Consider the following 27,979-nt stretch of genomic DNA (forward strand, 5'->3'; position numbering starts at 1 on the left):
TAATTACATAGTATTCCTTATTCCTAGAATTCTGCCTTCCACTTGTCTAGGGATCAGCTTCAAGAGACGCTGCTTTGACTACTTGTTACTATTCCCATGTACTTATAAAGCTCCTGGCACACAGTAGGTCTTTGACATTCATTTCTTCCCTCCTCTCCATCCATGATCTTTCCCTGCAGTGTCCAACATGGTGTTGTGCCCACAGGCACGTAGCACTCAATGGTGTCTGTGGAATGATGAATGAACTCCACTTGCTCAAGGCTGGGGAACCCTCCTTCTACACTTTTGGCCCTGTGTTGGACAACCGTCTTCCCAGAACTCCTGGAGGCTCTGTCTCCTCTCAGTTCATTTCCTGCTCATTGTAGAAAAGCAGGTCCCAGAGCCATGCAAGATGGAGTATCTTCCCTCTTCACCATGCCACCTCCTCTAGAGTCTTTCCTGATCACACCCAGCCCACACTCCTCACCTGCCTTCTAGCCTGTGGCTCATTCTGTCCCTCGCTCGTTTGCTCATTCGGGCCTGTAAGCTCTGAAGCTCACCTAGACCCTCTGCTTACTGACTGTCTGCCATGTCTCAGTAGCTTCTGTAATTACTTTACTCTCTCCTTTAGTTATCTTTAATCTCCTAATAATTTCTGGAGGTGGATACTGTTATCCCCTTTTTACACATGAGGAAATAGAGGTTCAGGGAAATGGGAGAGCTAAGACTCCAACCTATGCCTGCTGCCTCCAAAACCTTGGCTTTTTCAATCTACTCCATGTCATCCACCTGCCCTATATAACACTTTTGTATGCACCTGTCCACTGTACACATTTATTGAGAGTCTGCTATGTGCAAGACAGCAGCCTTTTTTCTCCAACTAGATTTAGAAAGCTTTTCCTTTCCTTGGATTCCCCCCTGATGTGGGGCACAGAAGTCCTAAAGGAGCTCACCCTCTGCAAGTGACTGTTGGGGGGTCTCTATTTCACCTTCATTCTCATCTCCAGCCAGTGCTAGCATTTTTCTATGGCTGATGCTCAGCTGGCTCTGAGCTATGGGTCTGTGTGGGGTGGGAGGGAGCACCTTCATCTTCACCAGGTTCAGGGGCATTGGAGGCAAAATCTGGGTTTGGCTTTGGGGCTCTTTCAGCCTCATTCCCTAGTATTCCCCCACAGGGACTGGCTCTTCAGGACAGCTGCACAGGGAAGGAGAGAAAGAATAAGTTAAATAATGCATTTTGTTCCACTCCTGTTCCCTCCCTGGTCTATCATGAGGATTAAGCAGGCAACACTTGGGACAGACTCCAAATGTATGCTGTGTCTTCTCCTTTGGCACTCCCAGCCTCTTGCACCCTGCCCTTTGTCCTCCAGGGCTTTGCCTGGATTCCTGGTATTTCAGCCAGTGGGAGGCACAAGTAGGAGGTGAACAGGAGGAGGAAGAGACTGAGGCTCTTAGTCCCCTGGCTGGTGGCCTGAGGGACCACCTGAGGTAGTTTCCTCCGCCTGAGGTGGTAGCCCCTGCCTGGGCCTCTCTCTGCAGCCCTGCTCTCCTGTGTTCTGGTGGCCTTCCTCCCCTGGCCCCTGCAGAGTGCTGGCTTCCCATTGCTGTCACCCGGCCTAGTCTGTTCCTGTAGCCCTCCCTTTCCTACTGTCCTTTCACAAAGCTTGCTTTGGTTTTCCCTTTGGATGAGCTGCCTGCCTCCTGCTGAGCCCTGGCTGGCAGGGAGAGCTAGCCATTAGTAGTGGCAGCACCCACAATATTTCCTCTCAGCGAATTCTTCCTCTACCTTGAAGATTTGCCCCAATGTCAGTACTTTGTCCTCACCTCTGCCATGACCTTGTTAAGTTGTTCTGGACTCTCTTTGCCCACTGGTCTTCCACAAACCTGTGCCGTTGCCTAGACACAGGTCTGGGTGTGAGGTGGAAGGTGGGACAAATAAGCCCCTTCCTCCACTGGGTCTGCCTCAGTTTCCTCATCTGTAAAATGGTCATAAAACTCTAATTTAATCCTTCTATGAGAGATTAATGATTGTTTTTATTACTAACTCAAGGAGTTATTAATCATAAAGTTTAAAACAGTGCCTGGAAAGTAGTAAGTCCTATGTGTTTGTTAAATAAAGTTAAATAAAAATAAATGGATACAAATTTCATAACCTCAGCAGCTGGCAGTGAGTGGCCCTCCATACATGTTGATTCAATCACGTCTTCACAGTCTGTATCCTAGCCAGTATTGGATGTATTGGATTCTTCATTCTCATATATTTCTCTCTCTCTCTCTCTCTCTCTCTCTCTCTCTTTTGACAAAGAGCCACCTTATTGAGGAATGATTGACATGTAACCATGGCAGGCATATGCTAGCCTCAGGACATTTGCACTTGATGTTCCCCATTCCTGGAATGCTTTTTCATATAGACCGCCTGGCTCCTCCCCTATTCTTCCGGGTCTCTGCTCAAACATAACCTCTTCAGAAAAGCCTTCCTTATTACCCTACATAAAGTACCTGTTACTCTGTTTTCCCTCATCCCAGTTTATTTTTTTCATAGCATTTATCACTACTTGGCATCACAGAATACTTTTATTGCTTTACTTGTTCATATTCCCCATTAGGATATACTCTCTAAGAGGGCAGGGCTTTGTTTTGCTCCTTGATGCTTAGAATACTGTCTGGTATGAATAGAAACTCAGTCAAAACTTATTGCTTATATGAACAAAAGAATGATCAGCCACTCCTTGGAGGTAGGAACTCTTTCTGATCTTAATCAACCTACCCCACTCTCAGTTGTGTGGCCTCAGCTAGGGAACAGAGAGCTACTCACAAATGTGTGATTGCTGAAGAGACCATAAATACTTTGTGAGCAAATGAGTAACCAAGTTCCTGCAACTTGCAAGGGCTGTGAGCAGAGAGGCTAATTTGAAAAGCAGGTCCTCTCTGAGGGAGAAATCGTAGTCTCTGATCATGCCCCCTAGCCCATTCTGGCCCAAGGTTGTTACCTATCATTGGGAAGGGCATGTAAGTGCTGCTGGTGGCCTTAGAGAAATGACACACTGATAGGACAATGCCTGGAGCCTACTAGCTCAACAATGGGACACTACTGGTATCAGCCAGGAACCATGTGGTGACTACAGGCCCAGAGCAGCCAATATTGGAGTTCCTATTTAATCCTATCTCAAGAGTAAGCACTACAAACCCCATCTCATAGCTGGTGAAACTAAAGCTCAGAGAGATTAGATGGTTTGCCCAAAGTCCTACTGGCAGTGAGTGACAGGGTTGAGATTTGACTCCAGTTCTGCCTAATTCCAGATAATAAGCCACAGTGCATACTTTTGGAGGACTCCCTAAGTGTCAGGATCTACTGTAACCCCCTACACAGGTGTTGATCTCATTTAGCCTTCATGATAACCTTATTAGTTAAATGTCATCCTCATTTCACAAATTAGGGATCTGAGACAGAGAGAGGGTAAGTAACTTGCTCCAGGTCACCCAGCACTATCCTTTACAACATATTACCTTAAATACAACCTCCAACAACTAAAGACTTAGATTTCAAACCATTGCCCAGGGGTAAATTTTAAATTTGCTCCAAAACACTAAGGAAGGGACATCTGAAAAGCAATCAACAGCAAGCTGTAAATTTCACCCAGCGTGCCTCTATGCCCCATGTCTGTCCTCTGCTGCCCCATTTTCTCTCCTAGTTCTTGGGTGATCCCCAACCTGGGAGGGGAAGGCTGCTGCTGTCTCTGAGGCAGCAGGGCACAAAGTCCAGCCTAGGCCTGCCCAGCGTGGCACCTGCCCTGCCTGCACACACAGGCACATTAATAGGTAATGATGAGGAAGGGCAGGGCATCGGAACACAGGGACCTTAAACTCTGTGGAGTCTTGGGGGCCCAGGGAGGAAAGAATGGGATGAACCCAAAGTTGAGTCAGACACTGGGGACTCTAGAAGTGATTCTCTCAAAGGAGGAAAAGAGTAGGTACCCCGACAGGAAAAAAGGCAAAAGAAAACCTGACATTACTTTCAAGCCAAGGCCAGGAAAGTGAAATTCAAGCCCATGGTGGGGGATGGGAGGTTGAGTTTCTTCAAAGTGGGTTGCCTGAAACCTATACTCACCAAATGTCCTCCACAGCTGAAATTTCTCCCCACACATCTCTTTGCACCAGTGAACACATCAAATGCTCCCTTGACATTAGCCAGCCCCCCAGCTTCTGAACTTCCAGCCATCTCTTACCCGGGGGAGCAGAATCAGGAATACCTAATGCCTTGTTTTGATGAGTCTTCTTCCAGAAAGAGTAGTCCCCTCTGTGCCCCTACCAAACCTCCGTTTCAACACTCAGTGCCCAGCCACGGGTGACTACGAGTGTAGGGGCTTCCTCCCAGCCACATGACTGGCAATTTGAGGACACAGACTGGGTGCTCAAAACATGCTTTTTAAATGAATGGCTGCTCACTCCTTGCCCCTCACCTTGGGCACCTCTGGGCCTCTCTATGGGAAGCAGGGAAGGGAGGGAGAATCACTCTGACCTTGCCTCATGAATTTTGCCCCCTCAGATCTGGGAAGGGGTTCAGCTTGGACCAAAGACACTGGCCCTCTGGGGCTCTGGCAGGGCCTGTGGGTAGCTCCAGACACCCTGGCTTAGGCCCTCCTAGAAGGCCTGGTGAGGAGGTCCACCCACTAGGCCCCTGGGATAGCCTTCTCTGGCCTTGGGGCCTCAGCAGTTCCTGCACAGCTTTGGAAACAGCACTAGAAATGCCATGGGTGGATCCAGCAGCTCCCAGTGGGGGTCTTGGAGCACCAGGGACCACCAGAGAGGTGTCTCACCTGGACATACCTTGGAGAGGAGGCTCTGCCCGAAGGAGCTGACTGGCCAGAGCTGGCTCCTCAGACCCTTGGTACCTCCCCTCCTCCCCACTGCAGCTCAGCTGCCTCTCAGCTCTGCCTGCCCCTGGACAGGGAGAGTTTCACAGAGCTGCTCCTAAGTCATCTTTAGAGGTCAAAGGGCAAGAGACATCCAGCTTCCCTTCTTCAATATCGCCATGGGCTCCAACAGTCCTAGGCTGGGGGCACTAGGAGGGAGGGGATTTGCCCACTGCGGAGCATCTCAGATAAGTGTCCTGCCTTGGGCCAAGGCTGGAAGAATCCCAACCTCAGAATTTCCAGTCCTTGGTAGGAGAAAGGAAGTTTTCTGGAGATGGAGCAGTTTACTCTCAATGTCCAGGCCCTCATTTTATGGAGATCTCTCTGACAGCCAGAGGACCCTCGACCCTCCAAGGTCCCAGTCCACCTAGGTCCCTCCCCTCCCCCAGACGGGGTTAGAAAAGGGCGGCTAGCACAGGGGATGTCCATCCTCCACCCACCCCTCCGGGACCTCGGGTCCCTGTTGCTTGGGGCACCTCTTGCAGCTCTGACCTTATGCCGGAATTCTCGGGCCACCTTCCGGTCCATGGCTGGGCGGGATTGATTAGTGCAGCTGCACGACCACCCGTTCCTTCGGGTGCCGGGCTACCGGGAGCTGGTTAGAGCAGGCAACCGTGACCGTCGCCGCCTTCCGCGGGGACTAGGGCGGGGCCTGGAAACGGTGGGGGCGGACCCTGGGCGAAGGAGCCGGCGGGGCGGGGCTGCTGGGAGGCAGAGACACCTGTCCTGTAGCGTCGCCTCCCCCTGAAGCCTCGGAGAAATGGGCCCCCGAGTGTGGGACTGCTGGCCGCGGCCGGTAGTGAGTGCGGCTGGCTTTTCTTTTGGAGAACTTCCCAAACATATTGAGGAAGAGGATCGCGGAGACCTGGACAGGAAATTTGTGATATTTTGCGCCGGCAGAAATGCAGAGTCCCGAGACTCTTCAATTGGTTGGGTAGCAGGTGCAGTAATGGCAGTTTTCTCTGGACACACGGTAGAGGTCCACCTGCCCGGCTGATACAGGGACTCCTTGCCGCCCATCGCACTTTGGATGTGCCTTGCACAATGGTCTCCTCCAGGCACTTTTCCCACCAGAAATCAGTCCTTGATCTGTGAATTCCTGGGGTAGGACTGGGTCTTATTGTGGCCCACAAAAGTCTAAACCAGTGTCGGGGGGTGCACCCACCCACAGACTTCCCCTCCTCTCTTCCTTAAGTGCTCCCTTGGCCCTCAACAAATCCAAAACCAAAATCAACATACACCTTCACTGAAGCATGGAAGGGCCTGGCTGTGACATCTGATTTGTGGCTGACCTTTATCCAGAACACACACTCTCCGGCCCATTTGTCTCAGTACAGCCAAAATGTTCCCTGCCTGGGTCAAATTCTGGGCACAAACAATAATGAAGGAGGCTTGGGACAGAGGAAAGAGGGGAGCAGGAGAGGAGTGATAAGCCCAGGTGAAGTGGGTGGATGGGATAAATATGGAGCTTATGCCTGAACCTAACCCAGATTAGGTGTCTGACCAGTTTGCACATAAGGGGCAAGAGAAAGAAGATGGACAAATGGCTGTAACTTCAGGGACATATAAAGACACCTCTCAGGATGGGAATATAGCTTAGTGATACAGTGCTTGCCTAGCATGCTCAAGGCCCTGGGGTTGAGCATGGGGAGGGGGGTGGAGAGCCCCTTCTCAGAGTGCTGTCCTGCCAGTTGAAGTTTTGCAAGCAGACACTTTTCATGTGGGCTAAATTATTACCTAGTTTAATCTGTAAATCCCTCCTGGGGAAGAATTGCCTTACAATATTATCCAAGTCTTCACCTTTGTATTAACTAGGTAAGTCAGAGATGAAAGAGAGATTAAGATGTATGAGATTTTTCAACTGTCCAGAAAAATGTCACAAAGCATCTTCCCCTCCAACTTACAACACTTATTTGCTGCATTTCCTAAATGTGTCATGTGGCTGTTTATTTCTTATATAGAATCCAGGCAGAGTGATAAACGTCCTTACCCAAAAGATGCAGTCTACTGACCACCCAATCTTTTTTTTTTTTTTTCTTAACATGACCACAACCTCCATGGATTCTCTCCTTCTTTAAATGCTTCCCACTTGGCTTCAAAGACAGCATTGAGATCTAGTTCTCTTCCCCATGCATGTTTCTTCCCAAGCTTCCTCTGAGACCTCCCTGCCTCCATCCACTCCTTACCCAGTTTTTCAATGCCCCATCCTTGACTTTCTCCTCTTTACCTTCCCTTCTATGCCCATGTTTTCAGATAATCTCTGTGATGATAGCCTCAGGGTTCTATTTACCATAATATGACTAGTGTAGGGCATGGCACAAAATAGATGCTCAAAAAGTTTGTTAAATGAATGAATGAATGTGCACACCCAAAATTATACCCCTACCTGGGGGCGTTCTGACCAAATCTCCTCTTCCGTGTCCTCTTCCTCCTTCTCATAATTACCTGCAAGGACTGGCATCTAGTTGGTGTTTCTTAACTGTTAGCCATGTGAACAATGCATAACCTCCCAAGGATTTCAGATTCAGCTTTCTAACACTTAAAAATACATCTTGGACAGAGAGTGTGCTTTGTTCACAATATTAAAGGGTTTTTTTTAGCAGTCTGGCCTTGATGGGAGCAATGATGTGGCAGTATGAGGCACTAGAACAACCTAGCTCAGTCAACATTTCCTGAGCTAGTGCTGGCATTCAGAGGAAGGACTCATAGTCATTCTCCAAAGGTGCTCACAACTCGGGTAGGGTGGGGATTTGGGAGCCCAGAGTCTGCTCCTGACTACTGACCACCAAGTGGCATGTTCCAGGCTTTAGTGTGACCCTCTGTAAAAGTAGAAGTTAGGATTGGATTCATTCAGCATCTCTGATTTCTGGTAGAAGCGGCTTCCAGGATCCAGATTAGGGAGCTGAGGTTGCACAGGTGCCTCTGCTCCCTCAGGGGACTGAATGAGCTGAATCCAGGCTCCCTGGGGAGGGTAGTAGCCACGGGCCAAGAAAGGGAAAGTCAGGACCATCTTCAGGCGCCTAACTTATGGTAATGAGCTAGCTGTCCTGTCACTCTAAATCTGGGAGGAGCCAAGATCTTGGGAGGAGGGTCAGGGAGGGAGCAGCGACACAGGAGCTAGTCAACAAGTAGTGTGGAGTGGAGGTGTGACCCTGCCTTGCTGTGTGAGACATCTCGGAGCCAGACCCAGCGCTCAGGCTCTCTAGTTCCCCTGCGTCCCTATGGGATTCCCGACGCCCATGCTCTGCCTGCTACTGGCTTGCATCTGGAGGCTCCGGGGTGAGCCTGCTCTGGAGTCCCGGCAGGTGCAGCCTGTCGGTGAGAGCGGTGTAGACAGGGGAGGCTAGGGCTGTGGGAACTTTTAGGGAAGTAGGTTGTGCAGGTTGGAGATAGGGTGGAAGGAGAAGGTTTGATCTGAGGGAGGGAGAGCAGGGGGGTCCGGAAAGAGGGGAAGCTTACCGCAAGAGAAGCAGGTTTATGGCGCAGAGGAGAAAGGGTTTCAAGTGAGACTGGGTAGAAGACTTGAACTGGGGTTCAAGAAGTGGAAAGAAGGAGGGAGACCCTTTCCTAGAAGGGTCTCAGGGAGCTGGAAGAAGGACTTGAGAAGGCTGGAGAGAGAGAGAGAGAGAGAGAGAGAGAGAGAGAGAGAGAGAGACAGACTAAGGGAATGCCACATGATGAGGAGAGGCTTCCTAGTAGGTGGGGAAATGGTGGTGGGAAACCCAGACAAAGGGACACAAAGCCCCCCATAATCTTCCCTCTCCAGCTGCAGCAGCCACACCTGGGGCAAGTACAGAGCTGCCGCCTGAGCCAGTCCGGGGACCCAGGTAAGTAGGCACATGATCCAGTCACTCCACCCACTGCTCCCATCCCTATTCCTGGTCCAGGTGACCCTAGGGGTTAGCACGTAGAATGGGGTGTGCCTGGGGGGTGAAGGGAGGCATAGTCATTCCTAGCCCCTAACCCATGCCAGGCTTGGTTCTCATTTAGCCACAGCTACCAGGAGGTGACCCTTGCCGCAGGGAATGCCACAACAGTGATGGGAAGCCAGGTAAGAGGACCTGGGGATAGGGTCTTCATTGGGCAGTGGGGTATATTTCTATCTGGATGGGAGGCTGCCAGGGAACTCTGTAGATACAGGAGGGCTGTCTTGGGAATTAGAAGGGAACAGATTCTTGATATGTGTCTGAAGTGTGAAAATCCATAAAACACTTCTATTCCCATTTTTTTAATCTCTTGGGGCCCTGAATCCAACTGTGATTTTTTTGGCAGGGGTGGGCACAGCTGAGCTCTGCCCTCCTACAGGTGAAAGCAGGCAGGTGAGGCTCTAGGAGAGTGAAGTTCTCTTTTCCCTGTCTGCATTGCAAAGGCACTCAACCCTGTCATAGGCCCCTCTCCATATGCTGTACAGTGCCCAGGAATACTGCCTGAGAAGCTAGCAAAAATAGGGCCACCTGCTGGAGGTTGCAGGGAAGAATTGATTGAGACATAGAACCCTGAGCTACTGTCCTTTGAGTCATGACCATTTCCTTGGTCCATCCTTCTGGATCCTCCTCATTTGTGGGAGAGGTGGTGGGGTTTGTTTTCTCCCTTTGCCAAACTTTGTTGGACTCTGGATCAGGGATTCAGGTTTTCTTTTGAATTCCAGTGTACATTGGTCTCCTTTTTTTTTCCTACAACCACATTCAGCCCACCTGTGGTGACACTCCCTAGAGTGGCTTGAGTCACAGCTATGTGCACCACCCCAATGAGCATCTCTGGGTGACCAGTTGGGCCAGCATATTGGGGAGCATCATTTATAATAGAAAACAATGAGACCTAGCTATCTGCCTTTTGGAAATAGGTATAAAGGTCTATGTCAGGCTGAGGTAGGCGGTGGTGAGCTGGGGTGGGGCACACTTTTTCTATAATGTGGATTTGCTAGGTGTTTTACTTCTCCTTTACCTGCTCTTCCAGGCTCCAAGTTTTAGAATTGTAGTCAGATACAGTTTGAGTTGAAAAGGTGATCTTACAATGAACAGATGAACTCAAGTCTCCTGATTGAGCCAGGCTGTCCCTCTGCTCATGGGTCTCTAGGAATCCACACATTTTAGTGGGAAAATGATCCTTACCCAGACATCTCATTCCCTGATGGACTTCCATCCTTCCTAGTTTCCTGGCAGCCTCCTTCCCCTTTTCTTATGGAAAGGCACAAACATCTGAACCAGGTGACCTGGTTTCTCACATTATTCAATAGAGCAATAAGTAGTTTGAATGGCTTTACTCTAAGGTGACTAATGGTGTGTGGGTCTGAGCTCCCTGTAACAGGGACACTTCCAGGGCTCCTATCTGGAATGCCCTCATCTGCAAGGAATTAGACATGATTCCAGACCAACAGCCAACTAACCTTGATTTTAAGACAGTCCAGCTTCTGCAGTGTTCAAGCATTTTCCAGGGAACTAATGGTTTAGGCCAGCAGCTTTATGAATTTGAATAAGAGAAAAAAAAAGAAGTTCATTATTATTTTCAGAAACCTCAATGCAACTGAAGTTTAGCTTGCCTTTCAGTTATCACTACTATAGGCTTCAGACCACAAGGGTGACTGTCACCAGAAGGAATCACAGATATTTTCCTATCACCTTACACTTGTTGATATCTCAAGATATCATTTATGCTCATTACTACTTCAAAATTTTGGCAGTGATAAGATCTTGTCATTGCATGTGTTAATAAAGAAGCACAAATATTACTAAAGCACACACTTCAATAATACATTTTATAATTATAGTATATTTGATTTCCTTTTTAATCTTAGGTTTTATTTGATATATTTGAAAACATTACTCTGAGAAGGTATCTACATAGTCTTCACTAGATTGTTAAAGGGGTTTTTGGCATAAAACTAATTAAGAACCCCTGAGTCATCTTGAAGATGAATCATTTGGACAGAATTTAAAGACTACTCAAAAAATGGCTCTGGGGCATGGGCTATCTTATCCTCACAATATGAGTCTTAGAGGCCACATCTAAGGTGGGGGTGAAGTGTGGAGACACAAACAATGAGCTTAATTAAGAGTTCTCCAGGGGCCAAAGGAGGATGGTGGCTTTACCATTTCTTGTTTCCTGTGGTCTCCAAGGGTCTTTAGGGTAGGTTGCTACAGGTGGGAAGCCTGACCCCTAAGGCTGACCTGGGTCTCTGGGTCAGGACTGCTGGGAAGACCCAGAAGGTACCAAAGGAAGATAAGAAACCTGGCAAAGGATGGATCAGCGACCTCCCAGATGCTCAGAAGGACAAGGAGAGGGAGGGTATGAGTGTTAGAGCATGAGGCAGAGAGACTTCAGCCGCTAAGAAAGGAAGGGCAGAGAGCTGGGGCTGGGCTCCTGGGACCAAGGCTTCTGAATATTTGCTATGTTTCAAGTCATTTGCTGGAGATCGGGGGTTCAGCCCCAGGCATGCAGAGATGCCAGTGAGGGGGGAAGACATAGAGATCAACCCACAGTGAAGTTTGTGGCTGGTTGGTAGTGAGAACAAGAACGTAAGCTCCATGCAGGGACTCTGTCTCTTCACTGCACCTAGCTCAGTGCCTGGAATATAGTTCTGGGTACTTTGTACTGATGAGGAGGCTGAATCTCTAAGAGGGAGCCCACTGTGTTGGTCCTGGTCCCAGGTGACATTAGACCCCTCAGACTGAAGTTCTGAGAGGTCAGGTGTCCGGTCATCTAGTGTGTGGCGAGTGACACTCATGATGCTCAGGACTGTCCTTTCAGGTGGTTTAGGTCTGAAGAGACCATGTGCCGGGAGTGGTCTGGAGACTAGGCATTCTGAGCCCTGCCTTGCTGTCTCCTCAGATCTGTGGTCTTAGGGAGAGTTCTAACTTGGAGCTGAGTTCCTAGAACAATAGTTGGATCCCTGAGGCCCTGCTTTTTCTGCTCTTGGAAGAGCCCCAGGGGAAGGTGGGGTGGGGAGGGGTGGGTGTGGTGCTTCTTGTGTTCCTCACCTCCACCCCCTGTTTGTTCTCCAGACAAGGGTTTCTGTGTGGGGCTGTAGAGAGCAGTAGGCTTCTTATAGAGGGAGGGAGAAGGAAGGGGAGACTAGGGCATAGAGTGGGGGGTATGTTCAGATTTTGGGCATCACCAGGCTCCCCCAGATGTCACTTTAGAGGGTCTAGAACAGTCCTGGGTCTAGAATATCCTGAAAATTCTCTGGTACCTCTCAATGGTGGCCAGGAGAGGTAAATGGCTTTAGCACTATACCAAGGAGCAGGGGAGCTTCCTCTTTACAGATAATGAACAGAAGAGCTGTGACCTCCAGGAAGCCCACCTAGGAGCTGGCCCTGAGGTCAGTCCTTCATTGTCCTCCCTATCCTGTCTCTAAAAGGAAGCCGAAGCCCTGAACTCCTTGGCCATTTCTTCCTGGGAAAGGCGGCTCCATCGGGCCAAGTGTGCGCCATCTTGTAAGTGGCACCCTCCCTGTAATCTACAGGCTGTTTGTGACAGGTTCCTGACCCATGAGAAATTTTGAGGGCAGGAAGGGTCTTCTCTCTGGCCTCCTGTGACCTCTTTTCCTGACTCAGGTCTCTCTACACCTTCCCCAATGGCCTCCAACGCCACTCTGCTTTTTCTTCCTACCTGAGGAGAGTTGCATGCCAGGGCCCTGGGGCTCCCCTCACACCGTCTGACTCAGTGAAATTGGGCTTCTTATTCAGTGGCTGGTTTTCTCTCCCCTTCATTCTGTTTCTGTGCCTTCTTTCTACTTCCAGTGGCATTGCTCTTCACTCTGTCCTGTTTTCTGTGTCCTCTCCTCTCACCTGTCCTGTGTCTATGGTCCCTCCCCTCACCTGTCTCATGCCTGGGCCTGCCCCCATCACCTGTTCCCTGTCTGTGGCCTATCCTCCCACATCATGACTGCTTCCTTCACCGCACTGTTCTACTCTGCTTCCTCTTCACCTGTGGCCTTCTCACTACAAGCTTCCCATAAAAGGGCCTCTCCCTGTCTCCTGGCCTCTGCCCCTGCCCAGTGGAGCACTGAGGAAGAATACTACCTGAGGACCTTCCAGGCAGTCTCTCCCTGCTCACTCCTCATGCTCCATTTTCTCAGTTTTGCTCTCTTGCCTGCCCGCCAGGATTTCAGCTTAGGGAACTGAAGGCCTGACAGCCTCGGGGCCTCTTGGTGCATACTAAAGGCAGAGCCTCTGCCATCCCACCTGGCCTGCCTGCTGGGGAGTGGGCAGGGCTACAGTCTGAGGTATCCCTCGAGGGCCCCATTCAGGCCAGTTAAGAAATATTGGGGCTGTCTGGGATGAGGACCTGATGCCCAGCACAAGAAAGTGTGTATCACTGGGTTCTGCCCATCTTGGCTCTATTGGGAGGTGATTTTGTGTCTCCCTTGCAGATTTGTTCTCCTGCTTTAATGGGGGCGAGTGTGTGCACCCAGCCTTCTGTGAGTGTAGACGCTTCAATGCCAGTGGACCACGCTGCCAGATGGGTGAGTCTGGGCTGTACCCTTAACCCCTGGGGGTAGGTGCTGAGGCCTGCTGGGCTGAGGGGAACTCACCAGCCTCCAGCCTGATGCCCAGCACAGCTGTACAGAGAAGCTCTCTTTCCCCTGCCTCAGTGTACAATGCCGGCCCTGAGAGGGATAGTATTTGTCGGGCATGGGGGCAGCACCATGTGGAGACATTTGACGGCCTCTACTACTACCTCTCTGGGAAGGGCAGCTACACGCTGGTGGGGCACCATGAACCTGAGGGGCAGAGCTTCTCCATCCAGGTGAGGTCTCCCCTGCCCTATCTGTCCAGAAAGTTCTACCAGTCCCTGGTGGGTGGGGAAACCTGGGTTGTGCTTGTGTTGGAGAACCTGGCACCCTCCTGTCCCCATCATGGCCAGCTGCAGCCCAAGGAGTCTGCGCCTAGAAGGGGACATGGCTCCAGAGTTCTTGCTCACCTACTGAGTCTCAGCTGTCCCCTGGCTATTCATTCGAAATATTTGAGTGCTACTGGACTCTTTTCTGGGTACAAGGTTTGGGGGTGGAAGGCCTTGAGAACAAGAATTTTCTTGTTCTTGGAAAAAAACAGACATGAAATGAAGTGAATCATTTCAAATACAACTGGGCACCAGACAGGACATTTAAGTTGGGATCTGAAGAAAGAATTAGAGTTAGCAAAAGGGAGAGCAGTGGGAGTAGGGATGGATAAGAAGACATTCTAGGCAAAGGAAATTCTGGGTATTAAGGGCCTCAGATAAGCTGCATGGTGCCTCAGAAGAGATGTTGGAGGTCTCAGATGACTCCATTTAGTCACTAACTCTAAAGAGACTACCCAGATGTGCTGCCTTTCCAAGCTGGTAGAGGAGCCCTTCTCTGGGTTAACATGACCTTGCCATTGCACATCTCTTACAAGGACTGCTTCTGGGTTTCATCCTCTACCAAATACTTCCTAGGCTAGGAGCCATGTTTTTTATTTGGTGTTTCCAGTGTCTGCATTAGTGTTCAGTAAAAGCTTGTCAAATATATGAACATACAGGTGAGAGGCACTATTTTGAAGACTTGATTTCCTTGCCACCCATGTGTTGAGTGAGGAGTCACCTCCAGACCAATACACCTGCCTGGAGAAAAATCTACCTGGGAACCTGCTCTGCCTGAGGGCACGTTGGTCTTTAGGGCCAAAGGGTTGGGGGTTTGGGGAGATCCTAGCACTCAGTGTCACCCCTCTGCCAGCTGGGTATAATCCTCCCACCTCAGGAATATGTGTACCAAAAGGCTGCCCTGGAGGCCATGCGCAGGATGGGCTGGGGTGGTGACCAACTCTCCCCTCTCTGCCTTGGGGAATCACGCATCAGAGTTTTTCATGACTGTCATTTCATGATGGGTATGTTATAATTACTTAGATTAATGGGGTGCCACACATTGATGGGTTATGAAACAATGAGTTACACCTCGTATTTAAAAAAGAGAAAGAAAATGTAAGAATGCATTAACCATTAATGTGGATATTAATTTTAAACTTTGTTTTACTTATATATGTATGTCTTACTCTGGGTTATGGTAAAAAATGCTTAGAAAACTGTTAATTAGAACTTGGGTGGCTTTCATAGTTCCCATTTTTTAGCTGAAGGAGCTTGAGCCTTTTTAACCACATCTAACAGTCATCTAATGGAAGGTTGGTTCCTGGGAAGGGTTTCTGCACATGGCAGGAAGACACTGTCACACCTTTTCCCTAAGCTCTGGGAACCCTACCCTACCCAGTGGGTTTATGGATTCTGAAGGGAACAGAGAAAAGGTATGTGTGACTAACAGCATCAGAGTGATGTGTGTGGCTGTGTGTGCAGGGGAGCTGTCTCTGTGTGCCAGGGGTATAGAGAGGGGAGTGCAGTGTGCTTATGACCTGTGCACTGAAAGTGTCCTGTGAGTATATATATGTGTGTGTTATTGTGTTTTGTATGAGTGTGGAATGGTGTGAATACATAATCAGCCTTCAATCTGATTGGACAACCTGGGAAGATAAACAAAACTGTCCACAATCAGGGAGATGGTACAATGGTCTGAAGGGAGCCCTGGAATCCAATCCATGCAGACCTGGTTTAGAATCCTGTCTCTACTATTTGCAAATTGTGTGTTCAACCTTAATAACTCCACCTCTAAAATGCAGATAATTATAGCTCCAACCTCCCTGTGGTGCTGTGAGGACTGGGAGAGGTCATAGAGGAAAGATGCTTGGCTCACAGGGGTAGGCCACATTAGCAGAAGCTCAACAAGGAGTGCCACTCAGGGCCAGGACTGTAGCAGGAGCCTGTGAACTGGCCTTTGAACTCTCCAATCAGGTGCACAACGACCCACAGTGTGGCTCCGCCCCCTACACCTGCTCAAGGTCTGTCAGCCTCTTCCTGGCGGGTGAGCAAGAGATCCAGCTGGCCAAGGAAGTCACCCATGGAGGCGTGAGGTAACTATGACTCTTCCTCTCTGAGCCATCCTCCATCCCTACACTGGGAAGGGGACCATCTGCCCTTCTCAAGCGTAAAGGAAATTATTTTCAGGGGACAAACAGCACTTTCCACCATCAAGGCAGAAGTTTGCTGTTGGATCAACTGGGTTTCAGTAGGGTTGGCAGGAAGTTGAGTCTTTTATGGTTTTCTGGAACCCCTAGATTCTGTGGGTTTCCAGACGGTAGGTTTTCACAAGATGGCAGAATTTTCTAGAGATTTGGGTTTACTACTATAAACATACTTAATTTTTTTCTTTTATAATTTGATGGAACTCTCCCCAAATGAATCACACCGTTTCTGCCTCCTCTGAGAAGACTACACCCATTTTCACACTTTTCTGATGATGCAAGGTCATTTTGAATGTTGGTTGTCTCGCTAGGCCATCAGGGATGCCCCGGGACCACCTGAGGGGTAAAGACTCTGCCTTCACACTAAATTGCCCCAGACTGAGGTTCTGTCTCAATTTTTTCTACTTCCCTTGCTGTCCAATGTCACTTCAGGTTGCTGCCAGAGGGGCTCTTCCTATTTTGACTTTTGCTCCATCTGTATCTTTTGCTTCAGATCTGGAAACTAGGTACCCAAACTTTATGGGGCTGAGAATAACACTAAGACCCTAAGCTTTCTGCTGTAAATATTGGACTGACATTTAGATCTTTTCGCTGGTTAGACACTACTTTTGTTTCTCTTTTCTGATTTCCAGCTGGAGTGAAAATTGGCAAATTCTAGATTGGCTAGGGTCCCTGTACCAGTAAAACTGGGAAAGTGATTAGGAGTGCTAAAGCTCTATGTCTTTTCTTGGTCTCTCAGTTTTCTCCCTCTCTTGGCTTCTAGACTTATCACTATGTTCTTGCTCCCCATTAAAATAAATAAACAAATAAATAAAGTAGAAGTCCACTTTATATCTGCTTTCCTGTCTGGGACAAAGGAGGTAGCAAATTCAATCTCTCTAAGATTTATCCTTGCCAGGAAAATTGCAGTATTGAAAATGCTTTTGCCAGGTATGTTGGTGCATGCCTGCAATCTTGGCAGCTTGAGAGGAGAGGCTGAGGCAGGAAGATCTCAAGTTTGAGGCCAGTCTCAGTAACTTTGTGCAACTATGTATAAAAATTTAAAAAAGGAAATTAAAGGAATGTCATTCAATTGTAGCATGCCCTCAGGTTCAATCCTAAATACCAGAACAGAGAGAGAGAGAAAGAGAGAGAGAGAGAGACCTCGGAAGAGTAAAATGCCTCTTCCAGGCACATGGGAATTCAGGGGAGAGATATTGTGGGGGCTTCAGATCATGGAGTAGGGGATGGCTGGTCCTTTGGTGAAGGGATAGGGTATTAGAGGTATGTGGACTCCCTGAAGCTCTGTGCTCTGCTCTTCAGGGTCCCACTGCCACATGTGATGGGGAACGTGCGTCTGCAAAGGCTTGCTGGCTATGTCATTGTGCGGTACCAGTCAGCCTTCACACTGGCCTGGGATGGCTCCTCAGCTGTCTACGTCAAGATGAGTCCAGAGTTCCTGGGCTGGACTCAGGGGCTGTGTGGAAACAACAATGCTGACCCCCAGGATGACCTGATGACCAGCTATGGTGAGGTGCAGGGCATGTGATTTCTGAAAGGCTTTGGTGGGAATGGAAACTAGGTCTGGCTGGGAGGGCTTGGAGGGGACTTGGGGTAAAGCTCTGGGGTCATGGTCATAGTGTTAAGGACCCAGTGGGAGGCCAGGGACCTCTTGCTAAATGTGTGGCATGTTCTCAATACTCTGGACCTCAGTTTCTTCATTTATAAAATAGTCATGATAAGAATTCCTACTCAGGTTATGTGCAAATCTAATGAACTTTCCAGGTGGCAGAGAGAGGAGCCGGGGAACAGGGGCCTAGAAAAAGCGAGGAAGAGAAAGGGCCCAATTAGAGCTGAAGGTACCCATGGAGGGATGGGTAGGAAGTAAAAGTGAAGGTCTCAGGATAAGTCATGGTGGCTCCATCTGGGAAGGAAAGTGACTCCTTTTGAGCACTCACAATGTGCTAACCTCTTGACTGCATCACCTCTAGTAGTCTTTGTAATAATATCACTGGGGGATTATTTCTCCTTTCCACACATGGGGAATCAGGCTCAGTGAGGTGCAAGAACTTTTTCTCTGTTGGTTGCATGGTATATGCTACTCTGAGTTTGGAGCAATAGGAACCACTACAGGGTCTTGAACATTTGGGGGAGTTGCAGGGGTAACTGGGGATTGAACTCAGGGGCACTCAACCACTGAGTCACATCTCCCAGCCCTATTTTGTATTTTAGTTAGAGGCAGGGTCTTACTGAGTTGCTTAGCACCTTGCTTTTGCTGAGGCTGGCTTTGAACTCAAAATCCTCCTGCCTCAGCCTTCCTGGCCACTGGGATTACAGTAATGTGCCACTATGCCTGGCTGAACATTCTTGATTATTATAGATGAATAGCTTTTCTATGAGAATGGCTCAGCTGGGAAGTTCAGATTGAGACCGAAGCTCAGGAGGCTGGTTCTTCAAAACTGCTTACCTATTCCATGGCACCTCAGAGCCCACTGCTCCTCCTACCTCTACCCTCCCTGATTATGTGACTTCTTCCCTACAGGAAAGCTGACGGATGATGTAGCTGAGTTTGTGCATAGCTGGCAGGAGCTGCTCCCCAACCACCCTCCAGGGCCCACAACCTCCTCCCTTCCTCGCCCACCATGCCTGCAGCAGAGTCCAGGAACCATGCAGGTCTGGGCCCTGAGGAGAGTCCCCCCACCTCAGTGCCAAGCTGTAGTGGGTTTCCTGTCAAGTTCTTAGAAAACCACTGGCTGCCGGGACCCAGGCAACTGTTGCCATTCCCTCTCATCTCCACACTCCACCTCCTCTTCTTCTCCCTCCAGATGAAGTCAGGGTTCACTAGGGGCTGGTGAAGTGAGGGCTATGAGTAGCCTTTCCAGCTTCCAGCCCCAATTCCTGGCCTTTACTTCATTCAGGGTGTGTATGAGCGTTGTGAGGTACTGCTACGGCCCCCCTTTGATGTCTGCCATGCCTACGTCAGTCCTCTGCCCTTTGCAGCCAGCTGTACCAGTGATCTCTGCCAGTGAGTGGGAACCAGGAGTTGTGTGGTGTATTTGGGGTGAGGGCTCTGAATGTGGGCCACTAATAGTCCCAGATATGCTTCTTAAAGCTCTGGAATTCTCATCTGCCTAGGTGGGGCAGAGCTTCCCCCATTAAACTGAGGCTCCAAGATGGGGTCTGATCCCTTCAGGGCACACAGCAAGTCAATGGCAATGCTGGGACTGGAATCCAGGTTTCAGCCTTCAGTCTAGGGATTTGTATGCCTAGATGCCTCCTCAGCTCCCTTTCAAACTGAGGTGGGGGAGGGGTACCCTGAAGCCCTGGTAGTCTCTACAAGGTGCTTTGGGACTGGTGGCAGGTTAGACCTTGTTCCCATGTGACCTTCAATTTCCTTGCACAGATCAGGAAGCGACGAAGCCACCTGGTGCCGAGCACTGGCCGAATATGCTCGGGCATGTGCACAGGCTGGGCAGCCCCTGCAGGGTTGGAGGACCCAGCTCTGGCAATGCAGTAGGTGCAGCCTGGTGGTGGGCAGGGAGGGCTTCAGACAAGCTCTGATGTGGGCTTTGGGTGACATTTTCAGTCCTCGGCTGAATGCTCTGTCCTGCTCAGAACCATAGTCATTAGAGCTTTAAGCCCTGAAGTTCCAACTGCATGTGATGGGAAAACTGAGGTTCAGAGTCAGGGATAGAGGACTGGCCTGTGAGATGAGGCTGGTCTGAAAGCCTCCCAGGCCCTTGCCAATTTCCTGGGCACACAGTGCTCTTTTTGGAACTAGAGAATCAGGAAAAGCAAAAGCTTTGCACTCCCATCCTGGGCCCTGGAGTGAGTGTGGGTCCTGGCAGAGCCAACAGGCCACTGCTCCCTTCCTCCCAAGCCGTGCACTGCAAAGAGAAGGCCTTTACCTACAATGAGTGCATTGCCTGCTGCCCTGCCTCCTGCCAGTCCCGGACGTCCTGTGTGGACAGCGAGATTGCCTGTGTGGATGGCTGCTACTGCCCCAACGGTATGCTAGGGGAGGTGGAGTTGGGATGTGGCAGCAACTTTCTGACCTAGCACAGAAACAGTGGCTCAGAGATGGCCTATTTGTGGAATGAATGAGTAAAAGAAGAAAGGAGCAAACAACTAATAAGTGAATGTCTTAAGAGATGTGCGTGGAACTGTGGCCTCTTCAGACAATCATCTGATTTTATTGGGATATTTAACTTAATTGGGACTGAGCTTTTTAAGGTGTGTAGATGAGGATAAGTCATTCATTCATTCACACATGTATTTATTTAAACAGCTATCCATATACAGTTATTTTATTTTGTTTTTTATGGTGTATAAATTTGCATCACATTTGTAGGGTACAATTCACTTAGCTAGGCAGAGGGTTGAGATAAAAAAAAAAAAAAGCTGTAGGCATTGACTTTAGGGATCAGGATCTGGTTTCAGGGATAAGACACACATCTGACTCCAGTCTAAGGTATGATGTGGTAAAAATCAGCTCAGGGGTTCAAACAAGGAGAGATAGAGGAATTCATGGGAGAGGAGGTGAGGGAAGGCTATCTGGAGAGTACCTAGACTGGTTCCAGATGCATGATAGGCCTTTGAAAGGTGGTGAGGAGCAGCTAGTTAGTGTGCAGGTTGGGAGTGGTCCTCTGAGCAGTGGGATTATTACCCAGAAGAAATTCATGTCTGGTCTGAGCTTAGGATTTAGAGGAGATGGTTTGAAAGTGGGCTCAGAAGTGAACACATCTGAGTAAGGGATCTTTATTGCAGGCCCTGGGAAACTATAAATGGCTCATGAACATAGGCAGAGGTGACTTAAGCAGGCCTTTGTTGTTGCCCTAGGGCTGATCTTCGAGGATGGGGGCTGCGTGGCACCAGCTGAGTGTCCCTGTGAGTTCCATGGGACTCTGTACCCACCTGGCTCTATGGTGAAGGAAGATTGTAATACCTGGTCTGTATCCACTGCCTAGAGGGAGGGGCCTGAGGTGACTGGGGCTTTCTGTCAGGGCTGCCCATCTGAGGTCTAGCAGTGCTGATGACACAGGGGCATTCACTCAGCTTCTGTGAATCTCAGGGGACCTCACTAGATCCAATCCATAGCAGGTAATTCTCTACCACTCATTTTAGAGATGGGAAGATGGAGGACTGGGAGTGGGAGATCTGGGGCCCTTGCAGTCTCCCAGCAACTATTCCAATCCTGGAGAGGTAACCTTTGCTCCCTGGTCTCTGTGTTTCAGCACGTGCACGGCTGGCAAGTGGGTGTGCAGTACTGCTGTCTGTCCAGGTACATTAGACCCTCATCTTGGACTCTGTCCCCTTCTACTAGTATCACAGATTTTGGGGCAGGGATGTTCCAGGGTCCAGGCCTACTGGGAACCACTCAGCTCCCCTTGCTTCCTCAGAGCTGCTTTGCCTGACCAGGGAACTGCTCCACCCCTGTCAGAAGGGTGTTATGTGGAGTCCTATATATAGAAGGGCCTTCCTGAGTTTGTGAGACTGAGACTGGTCCCCAAGCTCAGGGCCAGGTCCCCCTCAAAGGGAGTTCCCCAGGTAGGGCTGTGTCTGTCTTAAGATAGCTTCCTGAGGGCAGGTCTGGGTCTCTCCCTGACCAGGACTCTCAAGTGGAAAGCTTCTTACGCTGCCTGATTCTGGAAGACAGAGTTCTGTCTTCAAGCTTGTGGCCTGCAAGGCAGAGACAATCCCTTTGGGGTAGCTCCCTTGGTCAGTGGCCTTTCTCTTCCTCAGCTGAGTGCTCAGTGACTGGTGACATCCACTTCACCACCTTTGACGGCCGGAGGTACACTTTCCCTGCCACGTGTCAATATATCCTGGCCAAGAGCCGCTCCTCGGGCACCTTCACAGTGACATTGCAGAATGCCCCATGTGGCCTGGTAAGTCTAGGGTACCCAGGCTTAATCTTCTAGCTACTCCTGTCCACTAACCCTAGGGAGAGTAGGATTTAGGGGAGGCCCCCAGGTCTTTCCATGGGCCCCTGTCTGTTGCTTCTTTTCTCTGAGCAGAGCCAGGGTAGCATCTCTGTTGATTGAGAGTCATTTCCCTTTCCTGGTCCTTGGTGTTGTAATGAAATTTATAAATTGTATCTAATTCCACTTCATCTTCTCTGCTTCAGTGAATTGTATCTTCAACATTTCCATCATTCATTCATTCATTCACACTGAACAGCAAACACTACTGGTGTCAGAGGTAGTGCTGGGTTTTGGAGACTGGGATGAGTTAGACGTGGCTCTGTCCTCCTAGGCCTTACAGTTTGGTGTGTGAAGATGAGGGGCCCCATAACCCACTATGTTACAGCAGCTATGAGAACATAGGGTGGTCTCTATGGAACAACTTTTCATTATTTTTGTTTTACCTGGCATTAGTGACAGGGGGTAAAGTGGTACAGGAAAGGTTTTCTGGAGGAGGTGACCCTAAAGTTATGTCATCTGCCTATGAACATAACTGAAAAAATGGCCAACTTGAATGTCTGGGGAAGGTGGGTTGACCTTTTTGTGGTGACTACATTGTCCCTCAGCTGAGTGCGCTGAGCCAACCCTGAGAGTCCTAGTCTGGGCTTTGCTCAAGTTCCTCTCTGCACAATAGGGCAGGGACTTATACTTAGAGCCAGGGCAGCTGTCCCATCCTGCCTCCCTGTTGGCCTTGCTCCAGCCTCCACCCTAAAGGGCCTCCCTGCTCAGAGCAGATGTCAGCTGGATGTGCTCCTCCCTATCCCTGGAGACAAAGGCTGGTCTGGGGATGAGGTAGAGGCCAGGCTTTCTTCCTCTTTGGGCCCAAGCAACTCCCTTCTTCCTACTAGAGAATGCCCCAGCTTGCCCTTGGCTACTGTGTTCCTAGGAGATGGCTTGTCCTCAAAGGTAGGATCACTCCTTTGCATCCTGCGAGAAACAAAAGAGGGAAGGCAAATAGACTTCCAGGGTTCCTCCCCTTCATGGGCTCTGGTCTTAGAACATCTGAGGGCTGGGGGTCCCTTATTCATCCCCCTGTCAGCTAAACGTGAGTTCATATTATATTCCAACTCTACTCTATTACCACATGGATCATTCTAGCTCCTTTCTTCCATATCTGGAAATAGTCCCCTCAACAGTGGAAAACCTGACTTTTACCATCCATCATCCATTACATATTTGTTCAATTCGTGTGTGTGTGTGTGTGTGTGTGTGTGTGTGTGTGTGAGAGTGAGATTATCAGAATGATTAACCTATACCTCCAAGGAAATTACTTGATCAACTACACTACAGTGATTAGGCACAATTCATTTTGCCTTTAGGTGATTGCCAACCTTGGCTGAGGCAACCTGCTTCAATGCTGGACCCAGCCTCTTGATTATAAGTTCTTTTCACTGAGAGCCAAGTCTCCTCCTTGTGATTTCATTCACATGATTTTTCTCATGGCTAGATTGGGGTTTCGTTTGGGGAGGAAGAACACAGAGGTTAAGTGTCATTTCCATCATAGCTTATTGAGGGTAAATACTGTCAACCTGGTTTACCACTGTTGATGTCTTCGTCATTGGGTAAGGTAGTGTTTGTCAGGTTTCTCCATCGTAGAGTTAACTGCTCCCCTTCCATACCATTCTCTTTGGAGTACAATTCACTTAAAGAGTAGGGAGATATGCTTTCCCTCTTTGAAGATAGAGAATATACGAATTCTTTGAAATATTTTGGCCCGGGAGATTTTTCTTCTCCCTCCTCTGTTTATTCTTTTATTTATATCAGCATATATTTATGGCTATTTATTTTATGCTTTAGGATACAATATACTACTTCTTTACTTGTCATTCAAATTGTTCCAATTTGGCCATTGGATGAACTTTCAGTTGGCTTCTGTGTTCCTTCGACAAATCCCCATCGTTGTGTGTGCATATGTGTGTGTGTACGTGTGTGTATGTGTATGAATGTGTGTATGTGCTCACACACTTTTGCTTTTTGGCCCTACAAGATGCACTGTGCTTACTTATCTTGTATACTTTTGTCTCATTACTAGTATCATTCATTCCTCCAAAACTAGAAACGGGATCTTGGTTCCTTTCATTGAAGAATGGTATTAGAAACCCAAGATTTGGGCACTTGGTATATTCATTGCCACTAGGGTATCATTTCTTTTTGGTTTTGCTGACAGAGAGAGGAAATATATGTATAGCCCATGTACATCTTTGCACAATAAATGTACACGTCTATAATTTTCTATATGTAACCATATGTATTTATATGTGTTAAACATGAGTTCATATTCATATTTCAACTCTAATCTATTACCACATGGATCATACTAACTTCTTCCCTTCCATATCTGGAAATAGTCACTTCAACAGTGAAAAATCTGACATTTACCATCCACCATCCATTACATATTTGTTCAATTCCTCTGTGTGTATGTGTGTGTGTGTAATTATCAGAATGATTAACCTATGCCTCCAAGGAAAATTACTTGATCAATTAGACTACAGTGATTAGGCACAATTCATTTTGCCTTTAGTCTTATCAACTTATTTGCAAAGTTACTTAGGTCAATGTCTTTCCTCCCATCTCCTTCAGTGAGGTTATTTTATATTTGTAGTATAGTTCAATTCTTCGGGCACTGCTTCCACCCTTGGATCTTCCAACCTCCTACATGATTTTTAAAAATATGTATGTATTAGTTTTCATTCTTTGTGCTATAAAGTTCTGTTGGTTTTAATAAGTGCAGCCTTCCAAGAATTACATACACTTAAAAAAAATCTGTAGCCAACAAGAGAGGACCAACCAAATATTGTTGTAACTCTCTTTTGAAGACTGGAGACATTAAGTGATTTCTTTAAGGCTTTAAAGCTTTCAGTAGCATTAGAATTTGAACCTGAGACTTTGACTAATGGGTATAGGCTTTCTTCTCATACAACTGACATATACTTACGGGTCCAGAGGATGAGTGAACTGGAAAAAGATGATGTTTTAAACACAATAACTTTGAGTGTTTTCAGGTATTTTGTGTCCTCCAGGACAGGAACTTGGGAGGATGGTTGTGGATTTTTGCACAATGTTTTTCTGAAAAGTTTTAAACCCTGATCATTTCTTCATTCCACTGCATTTGATTATGCTACTCCATTACACTTTTTCTATCGAAAATAAAGTCTCCAAATATTACAAGGCTCTGTCTAAGCTGTCCCAGCCCACCACTTGACCCTCATCTTGAACCACTTTGCCCAGTGGGTTCTGGTGCCTCAAGTCTTCCTATGTTGGGCTTTTGTGTAGGCTCAATACAGGATATTTCCTTCCTCTCCTTGTCTTTGTCCAACTAGCTTCTATGCATCCTGTAAAACTCAGCTCAAATGTCATATTTTTGTGCTTCAATTTTCTGACCTGCAAAATGATGTTGCTAGTAATACTAACCTGATTTGATTGCTGTGAGGATTAGGTGAGCATATATAGAGAGATTAGAACAGCATCTGAACATAGAAACTCCATATTAAAGTTAGCTGTTATTATATCATAATGATACTATAGAATTAAGGTTTATTACTGTTTTGATTATTTTACATTATTATTGTCATTCCCTAGGATGGTTTTTCCTATTTCCTCAGACAAAATCTTGTCCCTTCCTAAGATTTTCTAACACTTTAACCCTACTTGCAGCACTAATCAAATTTGTAATTACTTATTTAATGTCTGGGTCCTACAGACATTAAATAATCTCCTTGAGGACAGAGAATATATTTGTCTTGTTCATCACTTTCCTACAAAACTTGGTATAAGTATAGCATGCACATGGAAGGCACTCAAGAAATGTTTCAATGAATGATTGCATGGATGTCTTCCTATGGAAGGGAGGTGTGAATGGTCCCAAAGTATACTATCCATTTTGGAGATGGAAAACTGAGGTCTAGAGAATATTAGCTCATTTTTTCCTGCCTGAAATGGAGTGCAGGATGTGACACATGGGAAAAGCTATATATAAATGCCCTTAAAAGAATGAAGCTGAAAGTTCGGGGTTGTGGTCAGGTCTGGGCCAGTATTTCCAAGGTTAGAGTTTGGGTTATCTGTGTATCATCTCTGTTCATGTTTTTAGACAACCTGAGAGCTACAATTTTTGTTACCCTAGATCTTCTACTGACTCTTCCAATTTAAGCATCTGTTTGATCATTCCCCAGATGAAGGCATTTGGTTAGATGATCCCAGATATTCTTTGGGGTTGTTTGCTACTCTGAGGAGCCTGCCCCTCAAACTGGACTGGATCTCTGTCCCTGTAAGGCCCTGTTGGTCCAGCAGGGCAAAGAGACCAACCCATTGGCCCTTCTTTCTCTTCAGAACCAGGATGGAGCCTGTGTCCAGTCAGTGTCAGTGATTCTGCACCAGGACCCTCGGAGGCAGGTGACACTGACCCAGGCAGGAGATGTCCTTCTCTTTGACCAGTACAAGATCACCCCACCCTACACAGATGGTATGGCTTAGAATGGTCAAAAGAGCTATTTGGGAACTGTCAATCAGGCCTCTTTTTCCAGGCTCCTCCAGCCAAAGGAACTGCCACATAGGGGTGAACTCACATTCTAGTGCCATGGGGATCAGCTAGGGGATACTTTTGTTCCAGAAATGCTGGCTCCTAAAATGTGTCTTTGTCCTCACCTCAACATGACAGTGTTCTTCATAGAAGATTGATAGTTTCTCATGAATGGGGCTCTTTCCCATCCTTATACTTAGTATTCACAAGGGACTTATACAGATATTGCAGGGAGCTTACAGGGAACACAGGGAACACATTTAATGGAAGAGACAAAACTATTAACTAAAACATAGAACAAAAGACCTTTTTTTTTTTTTTAGGAAAAAAGAAAGGGAGGGAGGAATGGAGGGTGGGAGGCTGGTTGGCCAGCCAAAGAATAGCTATTCAAGATGAAGAAGAGTGGGGATTCACTGGGTGTAAAAGAACCACAGATATGCAAGTCATGAAAGATGTAAAAGCTGTTACAATTGAATCTAAATTTTTAATTTGCTACAATTGAATCTGTAATTTATATTGTAGGCTTCCTGATGACCATTCTGGAGAGAACTGGTGGTTACAGAATTCTCCTTGTGCTCAAGGAGGAAACTTACCAGTTCCTTAGGAGAGCAAATTTGTAACTGTTAGTACCAGAAGACTAAAATAAAAATTTCAGCTCAGGCTGCCTGATTATCCCATGGTCCTCATTTCATCATTAAACAGGTTTTCTTCAGGGGACCCTCAAACCAACCCTGTGGCTGGGGGGGTCTGCAGCCTGGACTGGACACAGGTACAGGAGTAGTCAGTGGGTCCGGGACTCAATGGCCAGACTTCCTATATCCCCTTTCCGGTTCCGTGTCCAGATGCCTTTGAGATCCGCAGGCTGTCCTCTGTGTTCCTGCGGGTGAGGACCAACGTGGGCGTGCGAGTGCTCTACGACCGGGAAGGGCTGCGGCTGTACCTGCAGGTGGACCAGAGATGGGTAGAGGACACCGTGGGCCTCTGTGGCACCTTCAATGGCAACACGCAAGATGACTTCCTGTACGTGCCCCTGCCCCGGAACCGGAAGGCAAAGGGGAGGCGGGTTCTTTGCGGGAAAGTGTCACGGGGACACTGCCCCGAAGTGTCTCCTGTGGGCCCTCGCTGTGCCTCATGTGCAGCCTTAACTATTCTTCTATATTTAAATTGAAGTAGGTTCTTTAAAGCACTAGTTCCCAGCCTTCTGTGTGCAGAACAGTCGTTTGGGGAGCTCCTTTAAATACAGATTCCTGGGCCCCGCTTCTCATGAATGTGACAAAAGGTGGGGCCCAAGAATCTCATTTTTGATAAGCACTACTGAGATTCTAGTACCTGAGATCTATGAACCGTACCTTGAGAAATACTGCTTTTGTAGGGAAGTTTTAAAATTAGGGGAACCTCAGACTGGATTTGATTTGGCTCATGATTTTAACTGACTGTAAATTCATTTAGGTGAGTGCAAGCCCCCAGTAAGCCAAGGACACCAACATTCCCAGGAGGCTCATATAACCAATAAGCTTTTCCTACCTTATGCTTTTAAAGGCTTTTGAGTTTGTACCCCACAAGTCTTCCCGAATTCAGCTGTTTTGTATAACCTAACAG

At 47.9% G+C, this 27,979-nt stretch overlaps 2 protein-coding genes across 2 annotated transcripts in view; one reads left to right on the forward strand and one right to left on the reverse strand.

Annotated features, from left to right (window-relative positions):
• The window catches only part of Ush1c (USH1 protein network component harmonin), a 41,078-nt gene extending 35,567 nt beyond the window's left edge, over positions 1–5,511 (reverse strand). The window contains exon 1 of the mRNA XM_076842527.2: positions 5,385–5,511. Within this exon, the coding sequence (XP_076698642.1) occupies positions 5,385–5,420 (36 nt within the window). The 5' untranslated portion in view covers positions 5,421–5,511. The remainder of the gene's footprint in view (positions 1–5,384) is intronic.
• A 2,602-nt stretch (positions 5,512–8,113) lies between these two features.
• The window catches only part of Otog (otogelin), a 74,314-nt gene continuing 54,448 nt past the window's right edge, over positions 8,114–27,979 (forward strand). Inside the window, exons 1-17 of the mRNA XM_076842530.2 lie at positions 8,114–8,210; positions 8,659–8,719; positions 8,883–8,943; positions 12,250–12,325; positions 13,264–13,356; positions 13,486–13,640; positions 15,690–15,808; positions 17,222–17,427; positions 18,441–18,571; positions 18,817–18,923; positions 19,302–19,411; positions 19,779–19,907; positions 20,738–20,846; positions 21,133–21,179; positions 21,641–21,786; positions 26,191–26,323; positions 27,223–27,400. Coding sequence (XP_076698645.2) covers positions 8,114–8,210; positions 8,659–8,719; positions 8,883–8,943; positions 12,250–12,325; positions 13,264–13,356; positions 13,486–13,640; positions 15,690–15,808; positions 17,222–17,427; positions 18,441–18,571; positions 18,817–18,923; positions 19,302–19,411; positions 19,779–19,907; positions 20,738–20,846; positions 21,133–21,179; positions 21,641–21,786; positions 26,191–26,323; positions 27,223–27,400 — 1,958 coding nt within the window. The remainder of the gene's footprint in view (positions 8,211–8,658; positions 8,720–8,882; positions 8,944–12,249; positions 12,326–13,263; positions 13,357–13,485; positions 13,641–15,689; positions 15,809–17,221; positions 17,428–18,440; positions 18,572–18,816; positions 18,924–19,301; positions 19,412–19,778; positions 19,908–20,737; positions 20,847–21,132; positions 21,180–21,640; positions 21,787–26,190; positions 26,324–27,222; positions 27,401–27,979) is intronic.

This window comes from Callospermophilus lateralis, chromosome 2 (genome assembly GCF_048772815.1).
Source record: "Callospermophilus lateralis isolate mCalLat2 chromosome 2, mCalLat2.hap1, whole genome shotgun sequence".
Lineage (NCBI taxonomy): Eukaryota > Metazoa > Chordata > Mammalia > Rodentia > Sciuridae > Callospermophilus > Callospermophilus lateralis.